Source organism: Orbicella faveolata, unplaced genomic scaffold (genome assembly GCF_042242905.1).
Source record: "Orbicella faveolata isolate gen_17 unplaced genomic scaffold, um_ofav_v1 contig_46, whole genome shotgun sequence".
In the NCBI taxonomy this organism is placed as follows: Eukaryota; Metazoa; Cnidaria; class Anthozoa; order Scleractinia; family Merulinidae; genus Orbicella; species Orbicella faveolata.
In genome coordinates, this window is record NW_028301576.1 from 10800153 (window position 1) to 10828004 (window position 27852).

Consider the following 27852-nt stretch of genomic DNA (forward strand, 5'->3'; position numbering starts at 1 on the left):
CGTTTCATCCGGTGGAATACCGTAAATACTCGAATTAGGGCCCCCCTCGAGTAAGCTGGAAAAACTTCTAGAAGAAATGACTGTTCCGTTTCACTATCCAACGAAACGACTCCGTAGTTCATCAAGGAACATGGCAATAACGTGAAAAAGGAAAATAGTTCCCTGATTTTCAAATCATTCTGGTAAAAACGAGAAAATTAAGAACGCAGCTGTATTCTGAATCTGCTTGGCAGTGCAAATTAAATATTAACGATAAATTGGCCTCCTTTCAGCCAATCACTAAGAAGTCGTCTCTTTCATAAAAATATATGTTATAATTAGCAAGCTGTCAGTGTTTTTGAGTGCTTGCCTTCTATTGTTTACATTAAAATTTATGTGTTAAAGTGTTTAAGAAGTGTTGGTAATTAATGTTAGCTAATATTAGTTCTAGATCGTCAACTAGTGTTGACCGTTCAAGAACTGAGACGCAACATGGGTCTTGATGCGCTCCACTTTGTCAGTTTCCTTGCTGTGCTCATATCAGTGAGCTCTGAGGAAACTTCAAAAGGTATATTACTTCTGCCATGTATATGACATAATTCTGCTTGGCACCCGCGTTCAGAACTAACATTGATTCTTAATTCTTAATGCAGGGCAGCCAGCTTTCCGTGAAAATGGCATTTTGTATGCCAACTTCAAGACTCACAGCAACTCCTACTTAAATATAACAAGTGTTGGTACAGAACTTGTTAAAGACATCACAGAGTGTGGGTTTGCATGTGTTGCTAAAGATTCCTGTTTCTCTTTTAACCTGGCGCGGAATAAAGCATTTCCGCGGCTGTGTGAGCTGCTGCCTTCAAACGTGTACAGCAAGGCGGACAAGGTCGTTTCAAGTCAATCGTATGATCATTTCAGCATTCCGGTAAGTATTTATACCTTTAAGGGGCTAACAAGCCATCCCACTATATATTAAAGGGGTCGTCAAGATTGTCATGGGTCGGTTGAGGCAGTTTCCGAACGCCCAGAAGTTTACAACTTTACAGTGCTTCTGGTATTCTAAAAGGATGCGCTTTCAAGAGCTCTCTTTCAAAGGCTGGAACCGTGGGCTGACGAAGCTCTCAGAACTGCAAGGAACTTTCGCGAAATCCAGCGAATAAAACAGTAGTTTTCGAGTAAGTTTTTGTTCCCATAGCTCACCAGCCACTGGTTCAGTTTCTTTCATCCAAAGTTAGCAATGTTAATAAGACGTTGTCGAGCTTTCATGAACCGAATTTTTAACTCGGTAGAGGAACATTTTAAAACGCTCTACTCTACAGCTGTTCATTGTTGGGAAATTGCTGCAGAGAAATTTACATAGATAAAGCCTTCTATTTCTGTATGCGCACATTTAAAGCTCCTGAGAAAATAACCAGTTCAATTTTCTACAGATTTTTCTTTTTTTTTCTTTTCGAGCTTTTCAAATCCTTTCTAAAGCAACGTTTTCCTCACATTTCCCACTAAAGTTTCCAGTGCCTCAGAGGCAAAACATCTGCTGTCACTGTGTTCGTTTTTCAAATGAATAACTTCTGCAAGCTTACCCCAGTTCATGAGCCGAACTTAGTTCGAATTTGGACCAACCCTAATTATCAAAGTACGCCTCTTGATTCAGACGTCGAACTTAATCGCCGAACTTTATTTAGTTGGAACCAAATCACCATTAAATGGTAGCGATTTTCAGGCAACGCGTAAAATACGTTATAATAATTTATGCTTTAGGTTCGGGACGTCTGAATCAAAGTCATTCTAAAGCCGAAACTTCCTGCCGAGCTAGGCGGGAAGAACGGCTGAGCCGTTCGAAATTCATATAGCCGTTCTTAGCTGATTCAGACGCCGAACTTTTCATGTACTTAGTTCAATATATTAGGTTCGGCTCATGAATAGTTCGGTGTCTGAACTGGACCTAAGACCACCCTTTCAATCAATAATAATAAAGAAACTTGAACATACAGGTAATACTATTGATAAACGAATGGTTGCTACGTGTAATTTTCACACAACCACAAACTTTACTGACAGCAAGTGGGACCTAGCACATGAATTTTTCAACAGTTGAACAGCAGCTGTACAGGATGTCTTCGTAACATTAGTGACTGATGGGGCTTTTTGAAACTGAAAAGAATATTCATGTTAATTTTATCATAACAGTGTTATGTTTTTCTTCTTTTAAGGACTATTTTAATGACTCTTGTAGCTTTAAGCAATTTTATAGAAAGGTGACACATGTTCCCACATTTAGGGAAATCAGATTTACCAGAGTAACCGCATAGTCAGTGGCGAAGAGAGATGTCCAATTTTGAATTTTAAATTATTCTAAATTACAAAAGTATAATATGTATTGTATTGGTTTTACTTTCAAGTCGAAATTCATATAGCCATTCTTAGCTGATTCAGACGCCGAACTTTTCATGTACTTAGTTCAATATATTAGGTTCGGCTCATGAATAGTTCGGTGTCTGAACTGGACCTAAGACCACCCTTTCAATCAATAATAATAAAGAAACTTGAACATACAGGTAATACTATTGATAAACAAATAGTTGCTACGTGTAATTTTCACACAACCACAAACTTTACTGACAGCAAGTGGGACCTAGCACATGAATTTTTCAACAGTTGAACAGCAGCTGTACAGGATGTCTTCGTAACATTAGTGACTGATGGGGCTTTTTGACACTGACAAGAATATTCATGTTAATTTTATCATAACAGCGTTATGTTTTTCTTCTTTTAAGGACTATTTTAATGACTCTTGTAGCTTTAAGCAATTTTATAGAAAGGTGACACATGTTCCCACATTTAGGGAAATCAGATTTACCAGAGTACCCGCATAGTCAGTGGCGAAGAGAGATGTCCAATTTTAAATTTTAAATTACTCTAAATTACAAAAGTATAATATGTATTGTATTGGTTTTACTTTCAAGTCTGATTTTGCATATTTTGTCCACTTTAACTTGAAGGTTAATTAAGCATTAGGCGGTTACTCACGATCCCTCAAGCATGTAATGCTTTTTCGTATTTAAATATAGGATCTTGCCTATTTACTAACTATGTTTGCTCTCGGCCAAATTGAAACAGGGATAGTTACAATAACAAAAAGCACTTTAAACGAAACTGTGAAACGAAATGTTCTGTGATGACTATGTCAAGAGTTAGAACTCGCATTAACGGGCTGAAGGAAAACCAAAGTAAAAAAACACTAGGAGAAACTAGCTTTCTAACTTCAAAGGCCAAATAAAAATGAAAAAATATCATTTAGAAAAAAAATGTTTATGTATTCCGAAGAAAGAACTAATTACAAATGCTAATATACATAAGTATATGTGAAACATGATCAGCGTGCTACACAAACCTAAATTGCAAAACCTATTAATAAAACGCCCTGTCAAAAAAAATGATGATGAAATGTAAACAAAGCGAAGCCTGCAAACAGTAGCTTATCATGTGCATTACGAAAGCTGAAGGACACAGGGCATTTGAAAAACTTTTTTCGAAATGAAGAAAGGATTATTCACTCATAAGATGGAGGTCAATAAGAACTTTTCATTTGTCAGTTTGTCATATAAAACTTTCAATATATAACAACCATAACAAAACTCGAGATGGAAAACATCATCAACGACAACAGCATAAAGATTACTTCAATGCTTAGATGAATAAAAGTTGGGTAACTGTTGATTTTTGTTTTTGATATCCAGGTTAAAGGAATTCATTTAAGTTTAACGGTCAAATACCTGGCGTAAATGACATGTTCTGTCCGATAACGCAGCCCTAAAAGCACAAAACATTTTAAGACAACATATTGTACCCCTGCTGGGCACGAGGTCTTGCAAACGTTTGGCAAAGTAACATTTTAAAGAAGCTTTTTTCTCCTCTCAGTCGCCATGCTCGAGTGGACCGTGCCAGAACAATGGAACCTGCGAACCAGTTTATGAGACGAATAGCTTTATGTGTCTTTGTGGAAAAAGATACACGGGAAAGAACTGTGAGAAAGGTAAGATTCCTGTCTTGCGTTTTACAAAATTCTATTGCTGTAACTTGATTGATTACTTTAAGCCCCTTGTGGTGCAAAGGGCATCGACAATGCAGCACCAGCGGACTCTGTTTACCTCTGACTTCTCTGTTTCTCCATGTTTGCTTCTTTAAGTTCTTCCTCGATTGCCTTTCTTCAGGTTTTCCTTCCTTTTGCCCTGAGGATTGCATTGTAAGGCCTGCTTGGTAGTATTACGGCTGTTTTTCGCGTATGTGACTTATTCAAGCTTATTTCCGACTTACTGTCTCGGAAAGTAAGTGCTCCTTTTCTCTCCTGCTCCAACTGACCTTATCTGGGCAGTGAATCTCGAGGATCTCTCTGCATGGGACCTTCTCAGAAAAAGCTTTGTAGCCTATTCGATATGGCTTGTGTCTCTTTCCAGGTCTCTGCGCAATACAGGAGCGTCGAGTTTACATTAGAAGTGACGAAGCGCAGCTTGGTTTCCGTGCAAATCAACAAGGTATTCCAAACTGGCTTTCCCTATTCGGCTCTTCTTATCTTCCTTTCTACCTTGGCTGTGATGGTACTGCGCTTATAGGCGAAGCTTTGCAGCATCTTTCAGTTCCTCACCGTTCAACTTGATTTTTTTTTTTTTTTTTTTTTTTTTTTTTTTTTTTGCTGCTTGTTATAAGTGCACATCGCCTTGGTTTTTTTTTTTTTTCTGTCTTTGTTTACCCAGAGGTCGGTCGCCTCTGCCATCAGTCTCAGATTGTTGGTTTTGGCTTACATATGTTGCTATTTCTGAAAAAGAGGTCATAATCCAGGGCATGGAATAAAGTTGTTGGTTTCGATTGTATACCTGCTCCGCCATGATCCTCCAATTCTCTCATGTTCCAATCGACAACCACTAAAAAGGTCATCGGGGACAGCAAACAGCCGTGAAAAGCTCCTGTGCTCATTTCCAAAAGTTCTGACAGTTTCCCATTAGGGAGGACTTGAAAAGATGGACTCACATAGGTCCTAGATCAGCTTTGGCATTCCGTAGCGCGCATGAGTTGAGAGCTGAAAGAATGTTGAAAGCCATGAGGTTCATGCACTCGCCTGCTACTCGTTGGACTGCTTAACGATTATCCTTAGAGTGATAATATAGTCACTAGGGCCGGTGCAGGGCTTATTTTTCCTGAGCCCTGCCTGACTACATCGGATTTTTTTTTTTTACAGGGCATCTCTCAGCCTCAGGGTCCTCGCTGGGCAGCAAGTTTTGTGTTAGATCCAGGTAGGCCTTAGTGGTAGCGGCCGGGAAGGGTAGTTCCCCACCGTACCTCAACTTACCTGGCATTTCCTCACTTCTTTTGTCTCCACCTCCTGTGGTGTGGACTTAAAAGAGGCATTGATGTTTTAATATATACGGCGTGGGGGGGAGGGGGGGGGGATTGCTGCCATGCATAAAACGAGAGGTTATAATAAAGAGTATTATCGTTTGTCTCACGATGTAGTCACTTGAGATCTAGATCGCGACGTTTCGACTCTTACTGCTAGTCTTCTTCAGGCGATAAGGTCGACTGATTGCACGGTATCATTTATATCACAAAGGTCGGCTGTGATTGGTGCATTTCGATCCTCCTACTGTTCCATTGTTCCGGCGAGTAGCTGATCCCTCAGTGGTCCGCTGTTGTACCGTTCTCCTGTTGTTGTGTTTCTTGATCGTGGGTATCCATGCTTCAGGAATTTCAATTCCACTATCCCTGTTGATGTTATTAAGGTGAAGTCTTATGTGAATAGCTTTCTTGACCCTACGTGTGTACCAGTGAGGATCTCGATCAATAGACTTGACCCAGGAGCCATAATCGGGGACGGAGACCGTAAGCGCGGGCCATTTCTAGTATTGGGGTTGTCCCCATGATATGAGACAATAATTCTATTTTTAGAACAAATTGCGCCATTACCTGCGGCACACGCGCGTACATGCTGCGAGGATTTTTGCGGATGTCGCGCGGGGGAAACGGCGTCCGAAATTCCCGAAATGTTTCATGTTTTTGCCCCACAACTTAACGCGTTTACGTCTGTTGGAATTTTGCTTAAGTATTTTCGTCGTAAGCTGCTCCAGTTTGAGTGAAGTAAGACAGTGTCGAATTTAGTTATGTTCCGCTGTAAGCTTATATATATCGCTGACCAAGTTGTGTTCCGACTGATGCTTCTTTTACATGAGCTGTACATTACTCCACTTTAAATTTCACATATGTTGAAGATTAACAGCTTTTCCATTACACAGCAAGAAACTAGCTGGATATATTTAGATATAGCAGAGCTTCGGGACTTCATAGTTTCCTAGCTCCTCTTGCCACACGCTTGCGAGGAATTTGTCAGTCTATCGCGGCCGAAAAGTAAAACAAAATAATTGCTACTTTAAGTTTCGCTTGAATTGTACGCAACGCTTGATGTTTCATCAAGGCTTAATAACTTTACGTCCGTAGATACTGCTCAGTTTTATTCGTGTAAAAATCCAGTAAATTCTCTTTTGCCGATGAGTGAGAGCGCCCGCCGATGCGTGTTTTGTACAGTCAGTAAACATGACAAATTGTACTTCCGCCGCACTTTCGTGTGAAAGCGTACATCGAACTCAAACAATAGCTCTATAGTTTTTAAATATGTTTAAGATTGATAAATGTTTGAGAGCATATTAAAAGCTAAGCTGAAAATATGTGAATAAAGCAGAAACAATCAGCAAAGTTACGATGACGCTTTCTTTAATCAACTTGGAATAACGATTTCGATTTAGATGATCGAGTTATCAAAACTCCTTGTCTATTTTCATTTTCGCAGTGTAAAACTTCACTATGCTTATGTTGAAGAAACACAGATGATGTTAGTAGCCTTTTTTGCATTCGTGAAATTTGTTGCAGCATCTCAGCACAAAAGATAACGAAAGAAATCTTTGTCAAGATTTGTTGACAATTGAAAACACCAACTCGGACTTGAAAGTGCACGAGCTGCATGCACTATACAAATGAGCGAATTGTACGCGTCAGACTTTCCTTTCAAAAACTTTTGCAAACTCACCAAACAAGCAGAGACAATAAGAAACCATCAAAACAGGTTTTGGTTATGATTAAACATTGTCTGAGAAACTCACAAATTAACTCGATACCTGAGTAGAGAGTTTTCTTGCTATATTCTTAAGCATACGCGTAAGCTTACAACTAGCGTGAGCAGATCTTATTATTCATTCCCAGCGCGAGATTGAAGTCTTGTTTTCGACCCTGAAAAACCCACCTTTTCAGTTAGCTCAGAGCATAAAACTACATATAAGCGCCCTGGTTCGTATTCCCTGCCTTATTCCCTGCCATCGCTGTGAAAAATACGCAAGAGAATCTCTCAACTCTCACCATTTGATCACGCAACGTGACAACATCCACGCGAGAGCTCCTGACATGTGCGTGAATCCGCGCGGATATATGACGTCAGGATGGCGCAATTTGTTCTAAAAATAGAAAAATTGTCCCATATCATAGGTGCACGCGAATCCCGAGACTTGCGGTCTCCGTCCCCGATTATGGCTCCTGCTTGACCTCATTCCAGATAGGATAGTGGCCGGTCTCGTGGGTGTGGTCAGAAACGGCGGAGGTCTGGGTACGGGCGAGTCGTATATCCCTGTCGTGTTCTTTGATCCTCTCCTGCATAGGTCTCCCTGTTTCCCCGATGTAGACTTTGCCGCACTCACAGGGAATCCTGTAGACAACACCATCTTGTTTAGCCGGGTTGACGGTGTCCTTTGGTCGCACTAAGTGTGACCGAAGTGTCGTGTCGGACTTAAAGACGGTGCGAATACCTTGTTGTTCTAGGCAGCGGCGGAGAGACTCCGAAACTCCTTGGACATAAGGTAAAACGGCGGTGGATTTAAATTCCGCGACAGGCTCTCTTCTTGGGGTTGTTCGTGCCTTTGTGATCTTCTGTACAAAAGAGGAGGGATATCCGTTAGAAACAAGTACAGATGACAGATGTTTCTTCTCTCCAGCGATTATTTATGGTTTGGTCACGAGACGTTTAACCCGGTCGTACAGACACTTCACAATACCGCGCTTTACTGACTGAGGGTGGTGTGAATCATACGCTAGGTACTGATCAGTATGTGTTGGTTTCCTGTAGACACTGGTGGTAAGGCGGCCATCAGGTTCTCTGTAAACTGACGTGTCGAGAAAGGCGATCTTGCTGTTGTTCTCGATCTCCATGGTGAAACGGATTGATGGTTGTTGACTGTTCAGGTGCTGCAGGAAGACATCAACTCTATCCCGATCCAGGATGGTGAAAGTATCATCTACGTAGCGTTTCCAGATCTTAGGCTTGCAAGGTGCGGACTCTATTGCTTGTTCTTCAAATATCTCCATGTAGAGATTAGTAATAACCGCGGATACAGGGCTCCCCATGGCTGCGCCGTCTCGTTGTTCGTAAATCGATCCGCTGTACTGGAAGTACGTAGATCTTAATACGAAATCCAAGAGGTCCGCGATTTGAACTGGTGTAGGTGTCGTGCGGTCAGCCAGGCCCGTACAAGCGATGCTACAAAAAATGGAGAACGACGCGGGCCTGGCTGACCGCACGACCGCCTAGAACAACAAGGCATTCGCACCGTCTTTAAGTCCGACACGACACTTCAGTCACACTTAGTGCGACCAAAGGGCACCGTCAACCCGGCTAAACAAGATGGTGTTGTCTACAGGATTCCCTGTGAGTGCGGCAAAGTCTACATCGAGGAAACAGGGAAATCTATGCAGGAGAGGATCAAAGAACACGACAGGGATATACGACTCGCCCGTACCCAGACCTCCGCCGTTTCTGAACACACCCACGAGACCGGCCACTATCCTATCTGGAATGAGGTCAAGTCTACTGATCGAGATCCTCACTGGTACGCACGTAGGGTCAAGGAAGCTATTCACATAAGACTTCACCTTAATAACATCAACAGGGATAGTGGAATTGAAATTCCTGAAGCATGGATACCCACGATCAAGAAACACAACAACAGGAGAACGGTTCAACAGCGGACCACTGAGGGAACAGCTACTCGCCGGAACAATGGAACAATAGGAGGATCGAAATGCGCCAATCACAGCCGACCTTTGTGATATAAATGATACCGTGCAATCAGTCGACCTTATCCCCTGAAGAAGACTAGCAGTAAGCAGTCGAAACGTCGCGATCTAGATCTCAAGTGACTACATCGTGAGACAAACGATAATACACTTTATTATTGCATCTACCACGATGAATAACAACAATCTTTTCCTAAACGAGAGGTTAATTTGCTATTTGTTTTTAAATGTGTTTCAGTAAGTTATTTGTCCCCAGAAAGTAATAACGTTGAAGTGCTTAACTGGGCCGTATATATCTGACATTATTTTTATTATTTAAAAATCAGTTGATAGGAACTGCAGCTGTTTATCAGGGTTAGGCAGAAAGAAGTCGTGTAAAACAGGTGAGCGTTTATGATGGTGATAGAGTCATTCCAAAGCGATGCAGAAGAACTTTTACCCGCAGCAGTAAATCTTACAAATGTTCGAATCTAGCGGAAGCAGAATTCTTTTCCTAGCACCGAAGGGAAAGCGCTTATTGTTTAGCCGTTATCAATTTCAGTACACAGCCGATCAAAGATCGAAGACGACCATGTCTAACTTGCTACCCGGATCTAAAACGGTACTCAATGTTTGCGTCGTCATAACATGCTGAAGAAAATAATTCTTAACATATCCCTATAGATTCCGTGTAAAACATCTCAGTGATTTCTCAGTGTATTCGTTACTCTGAACGACTCAAAGAAAAAAATAGAGAAAAAAAAGATAACATTTATATATATTGCGAGGCCGGTAAGCAGTGAGTTTGGACTTTCTACGACAGGAGGAGAACATGTTTGAGGCACGATTTACAATAATAAAGGCAAGCTCCACTAATTGTTAAGGTGTAAAGTGAGATGCCTTAACTTTAACTCCTACATGTAAAACAACGTTTCTTGAATAAGATCAGTGTTATTCTCTAGTTAGCCATGTTCATGCAGACATCGTTAACAAACATTAAATAGCATCGAAAGTTAACCAAACTCGGCTGCTCCGCGGAAAATAGTTTTGTTCCTTTTGAATTGACAGTTCGCTCTTTCTTCTAGGGTACCGCTTGATATTTCCAGAGAATCGAAGTGTCCAAAACTACGCCATGAAGCAACCAGCCATATCGTCTAACCTCAACGCATTTTCCTTGTGCCTTTTTCTGAAAGTGATCCCAGACAACTTCGTCAATCACGTTATCAGCTATGCCAGAAACAGCGATAATGATTTGACTATTTATTTTTCAAGTCAGCTGGTGGGGATCCATATATTAGGCGCGGAGGAGAGGTAATCGTACAGTACCTCACAGAGTGCATGTGTATAACAACTGTGGCACCATTAGGGTAGATTAAGCCCCTGTTGAAGGAAGAAAGCTAATTTATTCAAGACGTTTTGAGCAGGGTAACTGGATAAAGGTGGGCTCACTTTAAATTATAAATCAGCAAGCACATAATATCTCCACTTGTGTGGTGGGTCGGTAACTATGAAACGTAACTATTTATTGGAAAATAATTGTTGTCCTTCTTGGCTTATGGCTTGGCCTATGTTGATAAATTAAACATTACACTTTTTTGCGGGAGAGGTTTTGCAAATTTCTAACTTACAGTTTATTCCTCAATTATTCGCTTTTCACTGCCATTTTCTGATCTACTCATTCATTCATTCCCCTATTTATTTTTATATTTATTCATTCGCATTTTTTTCAATGTATTTATTTGCATTTTTTGTCATTGATTTTAAGGACTATTCCCAACATTCTGCTCGCAGATAGTATCTGGCATCACCATTGTTTCACGTGGAGCAATACTAATGGTGAATACAAATTCTATAAGGATGGCAAACTGGAAGGCCAATATGTTAATGTCAAAAAAGGTCACATGATTCCGTCTGGAGGTGTAATGGTGCTCGGACAGGACCAAGACAGCATTGGAGGAGGTTTCGACGCCCAACAAGCTTTCGTTGGTGAATTGACAGAACTGAACATGTGGGACAGCGTTTTATCTGAAAGCGATGTTGCAGCCCAGTACGAGAACTGCAGCATACCCCATGGCTCAGTTCTGACTTGGCCTTTTTTCAAAGATGCAGTCCATGGAAAAGTGCAAGTGGTTGAACCATAATCTACTCAATCAGCTCAAAAAGGGTTACCACCAAAATATTTTAAAACTAGGTTTGCTTTTGTAGTCATAGCTATAGCAAAACTCTCACTTCAGTTGAGAAAAACACAGTACCCAAAATAAATTCTTTTATCAAGTAACGAGGCCTTTTATAATCCCAATCTTTCTTTTCCTCTTTTGCCTCATAGTTCCGTTGTTTTATTTGGTGGTTTGTTTGTTTGTTTATCTTGTTATTTTTACTTTGTTTTGTTCCTCGATCGCAAAGTCGTATTATCAGTTAATTTCCCGTATCTCGGGAACATATTGTTATTTGATAGTAGGTTTCGCCTTCGCCTAAGTCTATTTGTGGAAAATGTTCGTTCTGATTATCGTAGCTCATCTCACGTAATTGCAACCATGTTTTCAGTGATTCACTCAATGTCTAGTCGACCTATTATGATCGAGACGTGAAAAGTAGCAATTGCAAAAACTGCAATGGGTAGTAAAGTTCGCCTTTGAGAGTAATGTAAAAATATAACTTTGGAGGGATTACCTTACTTACCTCACCTCTCTTAGGTGGGATGCTAGTCCATTGCCCGTGTATGATATTTCCAGACTGCAGACTGCATACTGCAGACTACATTTGGGCCAAAGTAGCATTCTGGTTAGCCTGAATATCACCCAGGTTTGCCTGTTTACGGTTAGCTCTCAGTAATGGAAATGAGAATACTTGAGAATACAATGAGTTAATAAGGCTGCATTCTACGGTCTGCAGTCTGGACAGAGAAAGACACTGAGAGTACATGTCAAGTGTCTTGTACAAGGAATTCAAACTGGGGCATAATCCTGGAATCCTCAATCCCGGGTCTAGTGTCTTAACCTTAACAAACAAATCCAGTACTTACATCCACATTTATGAAGTAGTTAAATGAGTCTATATGCTGCTTGACAAGTCCCTTAACCTGCAAAATACATCACCATGGATTAACAATCTCTTAAAGAATACAAGGAAAGCTCATCAACAGCACCATTCAGTAATCAGACTTGGATAAGTCTTCAATGTACTTGTAAATGTACAGTCATGTTAGAACTACTTTTGTTTATATAGTAAAAGCCCATAAGGGAACCTCCTAGTTAACCACATGCAAACAGTCAAACAATCATTGCCTGGTGTGATATTTGGGCTGCATAAGCAAGCAATACATACATGTACATGTATATAGCTGTTTTTGAACTTGCAGTTGATTAAAGTAAACTCCATGGCGAGTTTGTGAAGCTGACTCTTCCAGCAGAGCAAACCCTAATGCTCAAAATGCCAGCTTCACAAACTCTGCACTGCAGCTAAGTTACCCCCATTAACTTCAAGTTGATAAATTAAAAGAGCTCTGTGTTAAATTGTCTAAACTTGGATGTAGACATTACAATGACTGTTACAGTACATACGTACCTTTAAAAAAGCTGGTAATAGTTTCCATTTGTCCTAAACATCAAAAAAGAGTTAAAACCGTGAAAAATTGACTTTTACAAAATCAACAAAAAAATCCCTTCATTCATACATACAAAATGGTTACACTAACCAAAAAACAGAAACATGATTTAAATGACGATGATATATTTCTTGATACAGTAGGTATCAGACAGAAATTACAGCCTTATTTGCAGTTCACAATTTCTGTAGGATATTCATTTGACATTGAAGGGAAAGAGGAGAAAATTTCCAAAGTAGAAAGGGTTGCTCTCACCAAACAGATCTCCTCAAGACCTGTGTGGTGTCCAAATTTCATACAAACTGGACAAACATTGAGCATAAAATGGCATCTTGTTTACAAAAATGTTATAAACATGTTTTCTTTTCATTTCTTCTACTTCCCATATATGTCCTTAAAAATATACCAATTAATTAAAGAAAGACAATCATACTGCAACAGCTTTGATTGGCTTCGACACATCTTCCAAGTTGTCAGTAATTTTCCCCAGTGTTTCAAATTCCATTGCTACCATTCCTCTACTACTGCACTGTCATTTCATCATCAGAACCAGCCGGCCTGTAAAGAAAGAAAGAGAGATTACGCATAGCATGTCAGTACCCTTCTGTATCCCCTTCACTCCACACACAGTGCTTACACCCTTTTTCCACCAATCTAAACTTCTGGCAAGACATGTTGTTCAATCTCATTGCTGTATGTATACCTGGGATCAAGGTCGCCACACGTCATAGCGTCATAGCAAATATTCTTCACTTTCATCTACAACCGCAGTTCATATATGAATTATTTCATATAAACTTCACATCATTTCACTACTCACGGGAAAATATGAACTCAATAAATTGACCTCACTCCCAATGTGTGGCTTCATAGCTCAGTTGGTAGAGCATCGCACCGGTATCGCGGAGGTCACGGGTTCGAATCCCGTTGAAGCCCTCATTTTTTTTTTTTTTTTCAGGCTTCTTCTTTCCAATTGCTTAAATTGGAAAATTTACTGCGATGATCATTCTTCACTTTCATCTACAACCGCAGTTCATATATGAATTACTTCATATAAACTTCACATTATTTAAACTTAAGCCCTTATAGTAGCTGTGAGCAGCTACTTTTCTCATTACAAATTCATTATACCATAAAATTTTGATAAACCCCAACAAATGCAAGCCGCAGTAACGAGGTTTCCTTAGTAGTGACCTTATTTACCAAACTATGGCTCAAACTATAAGCTTAATGCCTCGCACATGTACGACAGTTCGACTCAGAAGGAAACTGTAATATTTTTTTTACTGTACGCTCTTCCTGTTTGTCACCGTCTGCAACTGATTCCCTAGCGTTGGGATTGTGGTCTCCTGGGGACGTTTCTCCTTTTAAGGCCTGTTTTGAAAGAATAACTTTTTTCATATTTCACGCTTGCTTTTCTTCCTTACCTCAGTTCAATTTGTCCTCCATCTTGGATTTGGTTCGTCGACTTGGAGGCTGGAACGGGCTTTCCGAACGAGTGAAGACTGGGTACCACGTGTTCAGCTCACTTAAAGGGGAAGCTGAAGTGCATCCCCAGTCTACCGACAGTTTCTGAAGAACGAATAATGACAATTGAGAACGGTACAATTGGAACGTTTCATCCGGTGGAATACCGTAAATACTCGAATTAGGGCCCCCCTCGAGTAAGCTGGAAAAACTTCTAGAAGAAATGACTGTTCCGTTTCACTATCCAACGAAACGACTCCGTAGTTCATCAAGGAACATGGCAATAACGTGAAAAAGGAAAATAGTTCCCTGATTTTCAAATCATTCTGGTAAAAACGAAAAAATTAAGAACGCAGCTGTATTCTGAATCTGCTTGGCAGTGCAAATTAAATATTAACAATAAATTGGCCTGCTTTCAGCCAATCACTAAGAAGTCGTCTCTTTCGTATGATATATGTTATAATTAGCAAGCTGTCAGTGTTTTTGAGTGCTTGCCTTCTATTGTTTACATTAAAATTTATGTTTTAAAGTGTTTAAGAAGTGTTGGTAATTAATGTTAGCTAATATTAGTTCTAGATCGTCAACTAGTGTTGACCGTTCAAGAACTGAGACGCAACATGGGTCTTGATGCGCTCCACTTTGTCAGTTTCCTTGCTGTGCTCATATCAGTGAGCTCTGAGGAAACTTCAAAAGGTATATTACTTCTGCCATGTATATGACATAATTCTGCTTGGCACCCGCGTTCAGAACTAACATTGATTCTTAATTCTTAATGCAGGGCAGCCAGCTTTCCGTGAAAATGGCATTTTGTATGCCAACTTCAAGACTCACAGCAACTCCTACTTAAATATAACAAGTGTTGGTACAGAACTTGTTAAAGACATCACAGAGTGTGGGTTTGCATGTGTTGCTAAAGATTCCTGTTTCTCTTTTAACCTGGCGCGGAATAAAGCATTTCCGCGGCTGTGTGAGCTGCTACCTTCAAACGTGTACAGCAAGGCGGACAAGGTCGTTTCAAGTCAATCGTATGATCATTTCAGCATTCCGGTAAGTATTTATACCTTTAAGGGGCTAACAAGCCATCCCACTATATATTAAAGGGGTCGTCAAGATTGTCATGGGTCGGTTGAGGCAGTTTCCGAACGCCCAGAAGTTTACAACTTTACAGTGCTTCTGGTATTCTAAAAGGATGCGCTTTCAAGAGCTCTCTTTCAAAGGCTGGAACCGTGGGCTGACGAAGCTCTCAGAACTGCAAGGAACTTTCGCGAAATCCAGCGAATAAAACAGTAGTTTTCGAGTAAGTTTTTGTTCCCATAGCTCACCAGCCACTGGTTCAGTTTCTTTCATCCAAAGTTAGCAATGTTAATAAGACGTTGTCGAGCTTTCATGAACCGAATTTTTAACTCGGTAGAGGAACATTTTAAAACGCTCTACTCTACAGCTGTTCATTGTTGGGAAATTGCTGCAGAGAAATTTACATAGATAAAGCCTTCTATTTCTGTATGCGCACATTTAAAGCTCCTGAGAAAATAACCAGTTCAATTTTCTACAGATTTTTCTTTTTTTTTCTTTTCGAGCTTTTCAAATCCTTTCTAAAGCAACGTTTTCCTCACATTTCCCACTAAAGTTTCCAGTGCCTCAGAGGCAAAACATCTGCTGTCACTGTGTTCGTTTTTCAAATGAATAACTTCTGCAAGCTTACCCCAGTTCATGAGCCGAACTTAGTTCGAATTTGGACCAACCCTAATTATCAAAGTACGCCTCTTGATTCAGACGTCGAACTTAATCGCCGAACTTTATTTAGTTGGAACCAAATCACCATTAAATGGTAGCGATTTTCAGGCAACGCGTAAAATACGTTATAATAATTTATGCTTTAGGTTCGGGACGTCTGAATCAAAGTCATTCTAAAGCCGAAACTTCCTGCCGAGCTAGGCGGGAAGAACGGCTGAGCCGTTCGAAATTCATATAGCCGTTCTTAGCTGATTCAGACGCCGAACTTTTCATGTACTTAGTTCAATATATTAGGTTCGGCTCATGAATAGTTCGGTGTCTGAACTGGACCTAAGACCACCCTTTCAATCAATAATAATAAAGAAACTTGAACATACAGGTAATACTATTGATAAACGAATAGTTGCTACGTGTAATTTTCACACAACCACAAACTTTACTGACAGCAAGTGGGACCTAGCACATGAATTTTTCAACAGTTGAACAGCAGCTGTACAGGATGTCTTCGTAACATTAGTGACTGATGGGGCTTTTTGAAACTGAAAAGAATATTCATGTTAATTTTATCATAACAGTGTTATGTTTTTCTTCTTTTAAGGACTATTTTAATGACTCTTGTAGCTTTAAGCAATTTTATAGAAAGGTGACACATGTTCCCACATTTAGGGAAATCAGATTTACCAGAGTACCCGCATAGTCAGTGGCGAAGAGAGATGTCCAATTTTGAATTTTAAATTATTCTAAATTACAAAAGTATAATATGTATTGTATTGGTTTTACTTTCAAGTCGAAATTCATATAGCCATTCTTAGCTGATTCAGACGCCGAACTTTTCATGTACTTAGTTCAATATATTAGGTTCGGCTCATGAATAGTTCGGTGTCTGAACTGGACCTAAGACCACCCTTTCAATCAATAATAATAAAGAAACTTGAACATACAGGTAATACTATTGATAAACAAATAGTTGCTACGTGTAATTTTCACACAACCACAAACTTTACTGACAGCAAGTGGGACCTAGCACATGAATTTTTCAACAGTTGAACAGCAGCTGTACAGGATGTCTTCGTAACATTAGTGACTGATGGGGCTTTTTGACACTGACAAGAATATTCATGTTAATTTTATCATAACAGCGTTATGTTTTTCTTCTTTTAAGGACTATTTTAATGACTCTTGTAGCTTTAAGCAATTTTATAGAAAGGTGACACATGTTCCCACATTTAGGGAAATCAGATTTACCAGAGTACCCGCATAGTCAGTGGCGAAGAGAGATGTCCAATTTTAAATTTTAAATTACTCTAAATTACAAAAGTATAATATGTATTGTATTGGTTTTACTTTCAAGTCTGATTTTGCATATTTTGTCCACTTTAACTTGAAGGTTAATTAAGCATTAGGCGGTTACTCACGATCCCTCAAGCATGTAATGCTTTTTCGTATTTAAATATAGGATCTTGCCTATTTACTAACTATGTTTGCTCTCGGCCAAATTGAAACAGGGATAGTTACAATAACAAAAAGCACTTTAAACGAAACTGTGAAACGAAATGTTCTGTGATGACTATGTCAAGAGTTAGAACTCGCATTAACGGGCTGAAGGAAAACCAAAGTAAAAAAACACTAGGAGAAACTAGCTTTCTAACTTCAAAGGCCAAATAAAAATGAAAAAATATCATTTAGAAAAAAAATGTTTATGTATTCCGAAGAAAGAACTAATTACAAATGCTAATATACATAAGTATATGTGAAACATGATCAGCGTGCTACACAAACCTAAATTGCAAAACCTATTAATAAAACGCCCTGTCAAAAAAAATGATGATGAAATGTAAACAAAGCGAAGCCTGCAAACAGTAGCTTATCATGTGCATTACGAAAGCTGAAGGACACAGGGCATTTGAAAAACTTTTTTCGAAATGAAGAAAGGATTATTCACTCATAAGATGGAGGTCAATAAGAACTTTTCATTTGTCAGTTTGTCATATAAAACTTTCAATATATAACAACCATAACAAAACTCGAGATGGAAAACATCATCAACGACAACAGCATAAAGATTACTTCAATGCTTAGATGAATAAAAGTTGGGTAACTGTTGATTTTTGTTTTTGATATCCAGGTTAAAGGAATTCATTTAAGTTTAACGGTCAAATACCTGGCGTAAATGACACGTTCTGTCCGATAACGCAGCCCTAAAAGCACATAACATTTTAAGACAACATATTGTACCCCTGCTGGGCACGAGGTCTTGCAAACGTTTGGCAAAGTAACATTTTAAAGAAGCTTTTTTCTCCTCTCAGTCGCCATGCTCGAGTGGACCGTGCCAGAACAATGGAACCTGCGAACCAGTTTATGAGACGAATAGCTTTATGTGTCTTTGTGGAAAAAGATACACGGGAAAGAACTGTGAGAAAGGTAAGATTCCTGTCTTGCGTTTTACAAAATTCTATTGCTGTAACTTGATTGATTACTTTAAGCCCCTTGTGGTGCAAAGGGCATCGACAATGCAGCACCAGCGGACTCTGTTTACCTCTGACTTCTCTGTTTCTCCATGTTTGCTTCTTTAAGTTCTTCCTCGATTGACTTTCTTCAGGTTTTCCTTCCTTTTGCCCTGAGGATTGCATTGTAAGGCCTGCTTGGTAGTATTACGGCTGTTTTTCGTGTATGTGACTTATTCAAGCTTATTTCCGACTTACTGTCTCGGAAAGTAAGTGCTCCTTTTCTCTCCTGCTCCAACTGACCTTATCTGGGCAGTGAATCTCGAGGATCTCTCTGCATGGGACCTTCTCAGAAAAAGCTTTGTAGCCTATTCGATATGGCTTGTGTCTCTTTCCAGGTCTCTGCGCAATACAGGAGCGTCGAGTTTACATTAGAAGTGACGAAGCGCAGCTTGGTTTCCGTGCAAATCAACAAGGTATTCCAAACTGGCTTTCCCTATTCGGCTCTTCTTATCTTCCTTTCTACCTTGGCTGTGATGGTACTGCGCTTATAGGCGAAGCTTTGCAGCATCTTTCAGTTCCTCACCGTTCAACTTGATTTTTTTTTTTTTTTTTTTTTGCTGCTTGTTATAAGTGCACATCGCCTTGGTTTTTTTTTTTTTTTCTGTCTTTGTTTACCCAGAGGTCGGTCGCCTCTGCCATCAGTCTCAGATTGTTGGTTTTGGCTTACATATGTTGCTATTTCTGAAAAAGAGGTCATAATCCAGGGCATGGAATAAAGTTGTTGGTTTCGATTGTATACCTGCTCCGCCATGATCCTCCAATTCTCTCATGTTCCAATCGACAACCACTAAAAAGGTCATCGGGGACAGCAAACAGCCGTGAAAAGCTCCTGTGCTCATTTCCAAAAGTTCTGACAGTTTCCCATTAGGGAGGACTTGAAAAGATGGACTCACATAGGTCCTAGATCAGCTTTGGCATTCCGTAGTGCGCATGAGTTGAGAGCTGAAAGAATGTTGAAAGCCATGAGGTTCATGCACTCGCCTGCTACTCGTTGGATTGCTTAACGATTATCCTTAGAGTGATAATATAGTCACTAGGGCCGGTGCAGGGCTTATTTTTCCTGAGCCCTGCCTGACTACATCGGATTTTTTTTTTTACAGGGCATCTCTCAGCCTCAGGGTCCTCGCTGGGCAGCAAGTTTTGTGTTAGATCCAGGCAGGCCTTAGTGGTAGCGGCCGGGAAGGGTAGTTCCCCACCGTACCTCAACTTACCTGGCATTTCCTCACTTCTTTTGTCTCCACCTCCTGTGGTGTGGACTTAAAAGAGGCATTGATGTTTTAATATATACGGCGTGGGGGGGGGGGGGGGGGGGGATTGCTGCCATGCATAAAACGAGAGGTTATAATAAAGAGTATTATCGTTTGTCTCACGATGTAGTCACTTGAGATCTAGATCGCGACGTTTCGACTCTTACTGCTAGTCTTCTTCAGGCGATAAGGTCGACTGATTGCACGGTATCATTTATATCACAAAGGTCGGCTGTGATTGGTGCATTTCGATCCTCCTACTGTTCCATTGTTCCGGCGAGTAGCTGATCCCTCAGTGGTCCGCTGTTGTACCGTTCTCCTGTTGTTGTGTTTCTTGATCGTGGGTATCCATGCTTCAGGAATTTCAATTCCACTATCCCTGTTGATGTTATTAAGGTGAAGTCTTATGTGAATAGCTTTCTTGACCCTACGTGTGTACCAGTGAGGATCTCGATCAATAGACTTGACCCAGGAGCCATAATCGGGGACGGAGACCGTAAGCGCGGGCCATTTCTAGTATTGGGGTTGTCCCCATGATATGAGACAATAATTCTATTTTTAGAACAAATTGCGCCATCACCTGCGGCACACGCGCGTACATGCTGCGAGGATTTTTGCGGATGTCGCGCGGGGGAAATGGCGTCCGAAATTCCCGAAATGTTTCATGTTTTTGCCCCACAACTTAACGCGTTTACGTCTGTTGGAATTTTGCTTAAGTATTTTCGTCGTAAGCTGCTCCAGTTTGAGTGAAGTAAGACAGTGTCGAATTTAGTTATGTTCCGCTGTAAGCTTATATATATCGCTGACCAAGTTGTGTTCCGACTGATGCTTCTTTTACATGAGCTGTACATTACTCCACTTTAAATTTCACATATGTTGAAGATTAACAGCTTTTCCATTACACAGCAAGAAACTAGCTGGATATATTTAGATATAGCAGAGCTTCGGGACTTCATAGTTTCCTAGCTCCTCTTGCCACACGCTTGCGAGGAATTTGTCAGTCTATCGCGGCCGAAAAGTAAAACAAAATAATTGCTACTTTAAGTTTCGCTTGAATTGTACGCAACGCTTGATGTTTCATCAAGGCTTAATAACTTTACGTCCGTAGATACTGCTCAGTTTTATTCGTGTAAAAATCCAGTAAATTCTCTGTTGCCGATGAGTGAGAGCGCCCGCCGATGCGTGTTTTGTACAGTCAGTAAACATGACAAATTGTACTTCCGCCGCACTTTCGTGTGAAAGCGTACATCGAACTCAAACAATAGCTCTATAGTTTTTAAATATGTTTAAGATTGATAAATGTTTGAGAGCATATTAAAAGCTAAGCTGAAAATATGTGAATAAAGCAGAAACAATCAGCAAAGTTACGATGACGCTTTCTTTAATCAACTTGGAATAACGATTTCGATTTAGATGATCGAGTTATCAAAACTCCTTGTCTATTTTCATTTTCGCAGTGTAAAACTTCACTATGCTTATGTTGAAGAAACACAGATGATGTTAGTAGCCTTTTTTGCATTCGTGAAATTTGTTGCAGCATCTCAGCACAAAAGATAACGAAAGAAATCTTTGTCAAGATTTGTTGACAATTGAAAACACCAACTCGGACTTGAAAGTGCACGAGCTGCATGCACTATACAAATGAGCGAATTGTACGCGTCAGACTTTCCTTTCAAAAACTTTTGCAAACTCACCAAACAAGCAGAGACAATAAGAAACCATCAAAACAGGTTTTGGTTATGATTAAACATTGTCTGAGAAACTCACAAATTAACTCGATACCTGAGTAGAGAGTTTTCTTGCTATATTCTTAAGCATACGCGTAAGCTTACAACTAGCGTGAGCAGATCTTATTATTCATTCCCAGCGCGAGATTGAAGTCTTGTTTTCGACCCTGAAAAACCCACCTTTTCAGTTAGCTCAGAGCATAAAACTACATATAAGCGCCCTGGTTCGTATTCCCTGCCTTATTCCCTGCCATCGCTGTGAAAAATACGCAAGAGAATCTCTCAACTCTCACCATTTGATCACGCAACGTGACAACATCCACGCGAGAGCTCCTGACATGTGCGTGAATCCGCGCGGATATATGACGTCAGGATGGCGCAATTTGTTCTAAAAATAGAAAAATTGTCCCATATCATAGGTGCACGCGAATCCCGAGACTTGCGGTCTCCGTGCCCGATTATGGCTCCTGCTTGACCTCATTCCAGATAGGATAGTGGCCGGTCTCGTGGGTGTGGTCAGAAACGGCGGAGGTCTGGGTACGGGCGAGTCGTATATCCCTGTCGTGCTCTTTGATCCTCTCCTGCATAGGTCTCCCTGTTTCCCCGATGTAGACTTTGCCGCACTCACAGGGAATTCTGTAGACAACACCATCTTGTTTAGCCGGGTTGACGGTGTCCTTTGGTCGCACTAAGTGTGACCGAAGTGTCGTGTCGGACTTAAAGACGGTGCGAATACCTTGTTGTTCTAGGCAGCGGCGGAGAGACTCCGAAACTCCTTGGACATAAGGTAAAACGGCGGTGGATTTAAATTCCGCGACAGGCTCTCTTCTTGGGGTTGTTCGTGCCTTTGTGATCTTCTGTACAAAAGAGGAGGGATATCCGTTAGAAACAAGTACAGATGACAGATGTTTCTTCTCTCCAGCGATTATTTATGGTTTGGTCACGAGACGTTTAGCCCGGTCGTACAGACACTTCACAATACCGCGCTTTACTGACTGAGGGTGGTGTGAATCATACGCTAGGTACTGATCAGTATGTGTTGGTTTCCTGTAGACACTGGTGGTAAGGCGGCCATCAGGTTCTCTGTAAACTGACGTGTCGAGAAAGGCGATCTTGCTGTTGTTCTCGATCTCCATGGTGAAACGGATTGATGGTTGTTGACTGTTCAGGTGCTGCAGGAAGACATCAACTCTATCCCGACATCGGGGAAACAGGGAGATCTATGCAGGAGAGGATCAAAGAACACGACAGGGATATACGACTCGCCCATACCCAGACCTCCGCCGTTTCTGAACACACCCACGAGACCGGCCACTATCCTATCTGGAATGAGGTCAAGTCTATTGATCGAGATCCTCATTGGTACACACGTAGGGTCAAGGAAGCTATTCACATAAGACTTCACCCTAATAACATCAACAGGGATAGTGGAATTGAAATTCCTGAAGCATGGATACCCACGATCAAGAAACACAGCAACAGTTCGTATAGTGTGATCGTCCGGGTGATAAACGACTGACTCTGGAAAGCTGGTACACTAACCTAGAACAAACGCCTCTTAACAGATGTCAACAACTACCGGCGCCTTACAAACGACTTATCCACGACAGAAACGAAACCGACAAACGGACTTCTAACAGACCGACTTAACAATACACGGACCAAAACCGACCTACTTGACTAACAATAGACGGATCGAAACCCACCAATGACTGATGACAAACTTTACACGGGTCTTTCAGCCAATACCATCATGGCTATACTGACCAATCACGTTCAACGGACCAGACTTATAAGATCATCGACTGACAAACACTATTCACTTGACTCTGAAGATGACTTCCGCTCAGGTTGTCGAAACGTCAGTCACCAACAACAGTTCTTTTCAGAACTACACTCACCCGGACGATCACACTATACGAACTACTGATACTCCTGGGTTCAAACCATTTACTGTGAAACACAACAACAGGAGAACGGTACAACAGCGGACCACTGAGGGATCAGCTACTCGCCGGAACAATGGAACAATAGGAGGATCGAAATGCGCCAATCACAGCCGACCTTTGTGATATAAATGATACCGTGCAATCAGTCGACCTTATGGCCTGAAGAAGACTAGCAGTAAGCATTTGAAACGTCGCGATCTAGATCTCAAGTGACTACATCGTGAGACAAACGATAATACACTTTATTATTGCATCTACCACGATGAATAACAACAACCTTTTCCTCAACGAGAGGTTAATTTGCTATTTGTTTTTAAATGTGTTTCAGTAAGTTATTTGTCCCCAGAAAGTAATAACGTTGAAGTGCTTAACTGGGCCGTATATATCTGACATTATTTTTATTATTTAAAAATCAGTTGATAGGAACTGCAGCTGTTTATCAGGGTTAGGCAGAAAGAAGTCGTGTAAAACAGGTGAGCGTTTATGATGGTGATAGAGTCATTCCAAAGCGATGCAGAAGAACTTTTACCCACAGCAGTAAATCTTACAAATGTTCGAATCTAGCGGAAGCAGAATTCTTTTCCTAGCACCGAAGGGAAAGCGCTTATTGTTTAGCCGTTATCAATTTCAGTACACAGCCGATCAAAGATCGAAGACGACCATGTCTAACTTGCTACCCGGATCTAAAACGGTACTCAATGTTTGCGTCGTCATAACATGCTGAAGAAAATAATTCTTAACATATCCCTATAGATTCCGTGTAAAACATCTCAGTGATTTCTCAGTGTATTCGTTACTCTGAACGACTCAAAGAAAAAAATAGAGAAAAAAAAGATAACATTTATATATATTGCGAGGCCGGTAAGCAGTGAGTTTGGACTTTCTACGACAGGAGGAGAACATGTTTGAGGCACGATTTACAATAATAAAGGCAAGCTCCACTAATTGTTAAGGTGTAAAGTGAGATGCCTTAACTTTAACCCCTACATGTAAAACAACGTTTCTTGAATAAGATCAGTGTTATTCTCTAGTTAGCCATGTTCATGCAGACATCGTTAACAAACATTAAATAGCATCGAAAGTTAACCAAACTCGGCTGCTCCGCGGAAAATAGTTTTGTTCCTTTTGAATTGACAGTTCGCTCTTTCTTCTAGGGTACCGCTTGATATTTCCAGAGAATCGAAGTGTCCAAAACTACGCCATGAAGCAACCAGCCATATCGTCTAACCTCAACGCATTTTCCTTGTGCCTTTTTCTGAAAGTGATCCCAGACAACTTCGTCAATCACGTTATCAGCTATGCCAGAAACAGCGATAATGATTTGACTATTTATTTTTCAAGTCAGCTGGTGGGGATCCATATATTAGGCGCGAAGGAGAGGTAATCGTACAGTACCTCACAGAGTGCATGTGTATAACAACTGTGGCACCATTAGGGTAGATTAAGCCCCTGTTGAAGGAAGAAAGCTAATTTATTCAAGACGTTTTGAGCAGGGTAACTGGATAAAGGTGGGCTCACTTTAAATTATAAATCAGCAAGCACATAATATCTCCACTTGTGTGGTGGGTCGGTAACTATGAAACATAACTATTTATTGGAAAATAATTGTTGTCCTTCTTGGCTTATGGCTTGGCCTATATGTTGATAAATTAAACATTACACTTTTTTGCGGGAGAGGTTTTGCGAATTTCTAACTTACAGTTTATTCCTTCAATTATTCGCTTTTCACTGCCATTTTCTGATCTACTCATTCATTCATTCCCCTATTTATTTTTATATTTATTCATTCGCATTTTTTTCAATGTATTTATTTGCATTTTTTGTCATTGATTTTAAGGACTATTCCCAGCATTCCGCTCGCAGATAGTATCTGGCATCACCATTGTTTCACGTGGAGCAATACTAATGGTGAATACAAATTCTATAAGGATGGCAAACTGGAAGGCCAATATGTTAATGTCGAAAAAGGTCACATGATTCCGTCTGGAGGTGTAATGGTGCTCGGACAGGACCAAGACAGCATTGGAGGAGGTTTCGACGCCCAACAAGCTTTCGTTGGTGAATTGACAGAACTGAACATGTGGGACAGCGTTTTATCTGAAAGCGATGTTGCAGCCCAGTACGAGAACTGCAGCATACCCCATGGCTCAGTTCTGACTTGGCCTTTTTTCAAAGATGCAGTCCATGGAAAAGTGCAAGTGGTTGAACCATAATCTACTCCATCAGCTCAAAAAGGGTTACCACCAAAATATTTTAAAACTAGGTTTGTTTTTGTAGTCATAGCTATAGCAAAACTCTCACTTCAGTTGAGAAAAACACAGTACCCAAAATAAATTCTTTTATCAAGTAACGAGGCCTTTTATAATCCCAATCTTTCTTTTCCTCTTTTGCCTCATAGTTCCGTTGTTTTATTTGGTGGTTTGTTTGTTTGTTTATCTTGTTATTTTTACTTTGTTTTGTTCCTCGATCGCAAAGTCGTATTATCAGTTAATTTCCCGTATCTCGGGAACATATTGTTATTTGATAGTAGGTTTCGCCTTCGCCTAAGTCTATTTGTGGAAAATGTTCGTTCTGATTATCGTAGTTCATCTCACGTAATCGCAACCATGTTTTCAGTGATTCACTCAATGTCTAGTCGACCTATTATGATCGAGACGTGAAAAGTAGCAATTGCAAAAACTGCAATGGGTAGTAAAGTTCGCCTTTGAGAGTAATGTAAAAATATAACTTTGGAGGGATTACCTTAGGAACATTGCCAATAGAGGGTAATAACTCCTCTCCCTTCATGTGTCTTACTCAGACTTATTACCGCAATAATAAACATATAATGGAGGAAGCGTTGTCGAGCGGTTAAAGTGCTGTACTTGTAACCTGGAGGGTTCCACCGAACTGCCATTGGGGTACCGTCTATTAGTGTGTCTCCTTCAAAATGCTTTGTAAATAACCAACCGGTTAAATTCCTACCAGATGGGATTCTTGAACAATAACGTTTGTTTAAAATAGCTGTTTGTTCTTTCCAGTAGGTTACTTGAAAAGTGACTGCTTTGTCGCAAATGAATAATTTTTTAGCTTAGTACACATCCCGTCTACCGATATTCATCTGTAATTTAAGGGATTTGTTTGGTTAATTAATTATGAGTGTAACTTGGTGCACTAAAATCAATAACATGGAAAGAGAAACACCGAAATCGGAAAAGACTCGAAAGGAAAGGGTTAACACTGGGGCAAGTCCTTGGCGGCTATCCCCCAATTAGCGATTACTTCCTAGCTAGTTGGAATTAGATAAGAATCATTCTTAAAAGAGTGTTCCAAGCTTAGTCGGCGTAATCCAATGTTACTGGTTTCAGTCCATGCCGTACTTTTGAGCTTGTGAGTATAGTCGTGATGACTGGTAGCATGAAATGAGCGTCGCAGCAAAATGTATGGCATTTACTAGACGAGTAAAAGCATTTGACATAAGTTACAAGGATGAACTGTGAACATTGGCAATATAACCAAGAAGAGAACTGTGAAATCTGATATAACATCGCTCAGTTGCTTGTAGTGTATAAATTTACTCTCATCTATATTTAACTTTAAAGTAAAGTTATCCATATACAGTAAGTGGGAGTCACCTCCATTTAGGTTCTTTATGTCTTTGTTGTACTTCTGGTTTTCCAGTTTGATTAAACTCGAAGTAATCTTGTTCTAGTTACGCCAGCAAGATTATTTTAGGTTTCCTAGGTTGTTTTCACAATTATGCTTTCGTTGGCAGCTGTAGTAGCGCAAAGTGAGTTGGTTTGAGTTTATTTAAGCTTATAACCTAAACACGGTTATTGATTGCCAAGGATCTCTGCCTTGTCAAAGTAGCCCCCTCCTGTGAAGGCTCTAGTACCAATTGACCCATCACAGTTGTTTATATAGATGCGACACTTTAGCTCATTTAAAAGAAATAAAGTCGATTGGTGACTCAGAATGTGAAGTCTTCTCTTGAGCTTTAGTAGATTGTAAAATAGTCATTCTCCCTCAAAAAGTTTATACTGGGAGGGGAGGAGCGCAAAACTTCAGAGACGTTCACGCCGAACTCCCATTTCATGCACTTACGCTCTTTCCAGTATTTGTTAAAGACCTTTTAGGTGCAAAACTAAGGACTGATTCAAGAAGTACCTCCACAACTGAGCGTGTTAACCATTCCCCGAAGTTCCACTGGTAATGGTTAAGTTTAGGGTATCTTTAATACTATGAAATAAACAGCAAACCGATTTGGGGACTATGATTATTGTCATTGGCCGATTTACCTTTGGAAGACAAGTAATACGTCTAACATTAAGTGCGCTTAAGTAAATGTGAGACAGAAAACCAGTGTGTTGACGAAAAAACGCTGTTGGGAGAGAGATTGTCGGTCGCTTGATTACAAATTTAAGTTAACAGATTCACAGTTCTGAGAAGTTCGTCTGTTTAATTTATGCGCCTTCCAGTTGCATAAGCCCGTTAAGTTTTAAATGTCGCATAGACTCCGTTTTAGCCACAAACGTATAATACGTCTAAGATGCATTGTTCCTCTGCGTCCTACCGAAC

General features: G+C 40.4%; 3 protein-coding genes across 5 annotated transcripts; 2 read left to right on the top strand and 1 right to left on the bottom strand.

The window, feature by feature from the left end:
- Positions 1 to 422: 422 nt before the first annotated feature.
- On the top strand, positions 423 to 12581 carry LOC149098344 (C-reactive protein 1.1-like). Its single transcript, XM_089277096.1, has 6 exons — positions 423 to 547; positions 633 to 901; positions 3895 to 4009; positions 9408 to 9464; positions 10146 to 10371; positions 10826 to 12581. Exons 1-6 carry the CDS (start codon positions 472 to 474, stop codon positions 11199 to 11201), a joined length of 1119 nt encoding a protein of 372 aa, XP_089133222.1. The 5' UTR covers positions 423 to 471; the 3' UTR covers positions 11202 to 12581.
- LOC149098345 (DNA-directed RNA polymerase III subunit RPC2-like) lies at positions 9764 to 14303 on the bottom strand. Of its 3 annotated transcripts, XM_089277095.1 has the most exons (5): positions 14092 to 14303; positions 13098 to 13222; positions 12625 to 12657; positions 12083 to 12139; positions 9764 to 10440 (listed from the first exon to the last, which is right to left on the bottom strand). In XM_089277095.1, the coding sequence occupies exons 2-5, from the start codon at positions 13176 to 13178 to the stop codon at positions 10423 to 10425; spliced, it is 189 nt and encodes a 62-aa protein (XP_089133221.1). In that variant the 5' UTR covers positions 13179 to 13222; positions 14092 to 14303; the 3' UTR covers positions 9764 to 10422. The 3 variants fall into 3 exon arrangements, 2 of the variants coding, with proteins under 2 accessions (XP_089133221.1, XP_089133219.1); XM_089277093.1 differs by lacking the exon at positions 9764 to 10440 and having other exon boundaries at positions 11374 to 12139; XR_016203517.1 differs by lacking the exon at positions 9764 to 10440 and having other exon boundaries at positions 12079 to 12139; positions 13071 to 13222; positions 14092 to 14291.
- A 367-nt stretch (positions 14304 to 14670) lies between these two features.
- Positions 14671 to 27250, top strand: LOC110047373 (C-reactive protein-like). The gene is made up of 6 exons (XM_020753119.2): positions 14671 to 14824; positions 14910 to 15178; positions 18172 to 18286; positions 23712 to 23768; positions 24450 to 24675; positions 25133 to 27250. Exons 1-6 carry the CDS (start codon positions 14749 to 14751, stop codon positions 25506 to 25508), a joined length of 1119 nt encoding a protein of 372 aa, XP_020608778.2. The 5' UTR covers positions 14671 to 14748; the 3' UTR covers positions 25509 to 27250.
- The last annotated feature ends 602 nt before the right edge of the window (positions 27251 to 27852 follow it).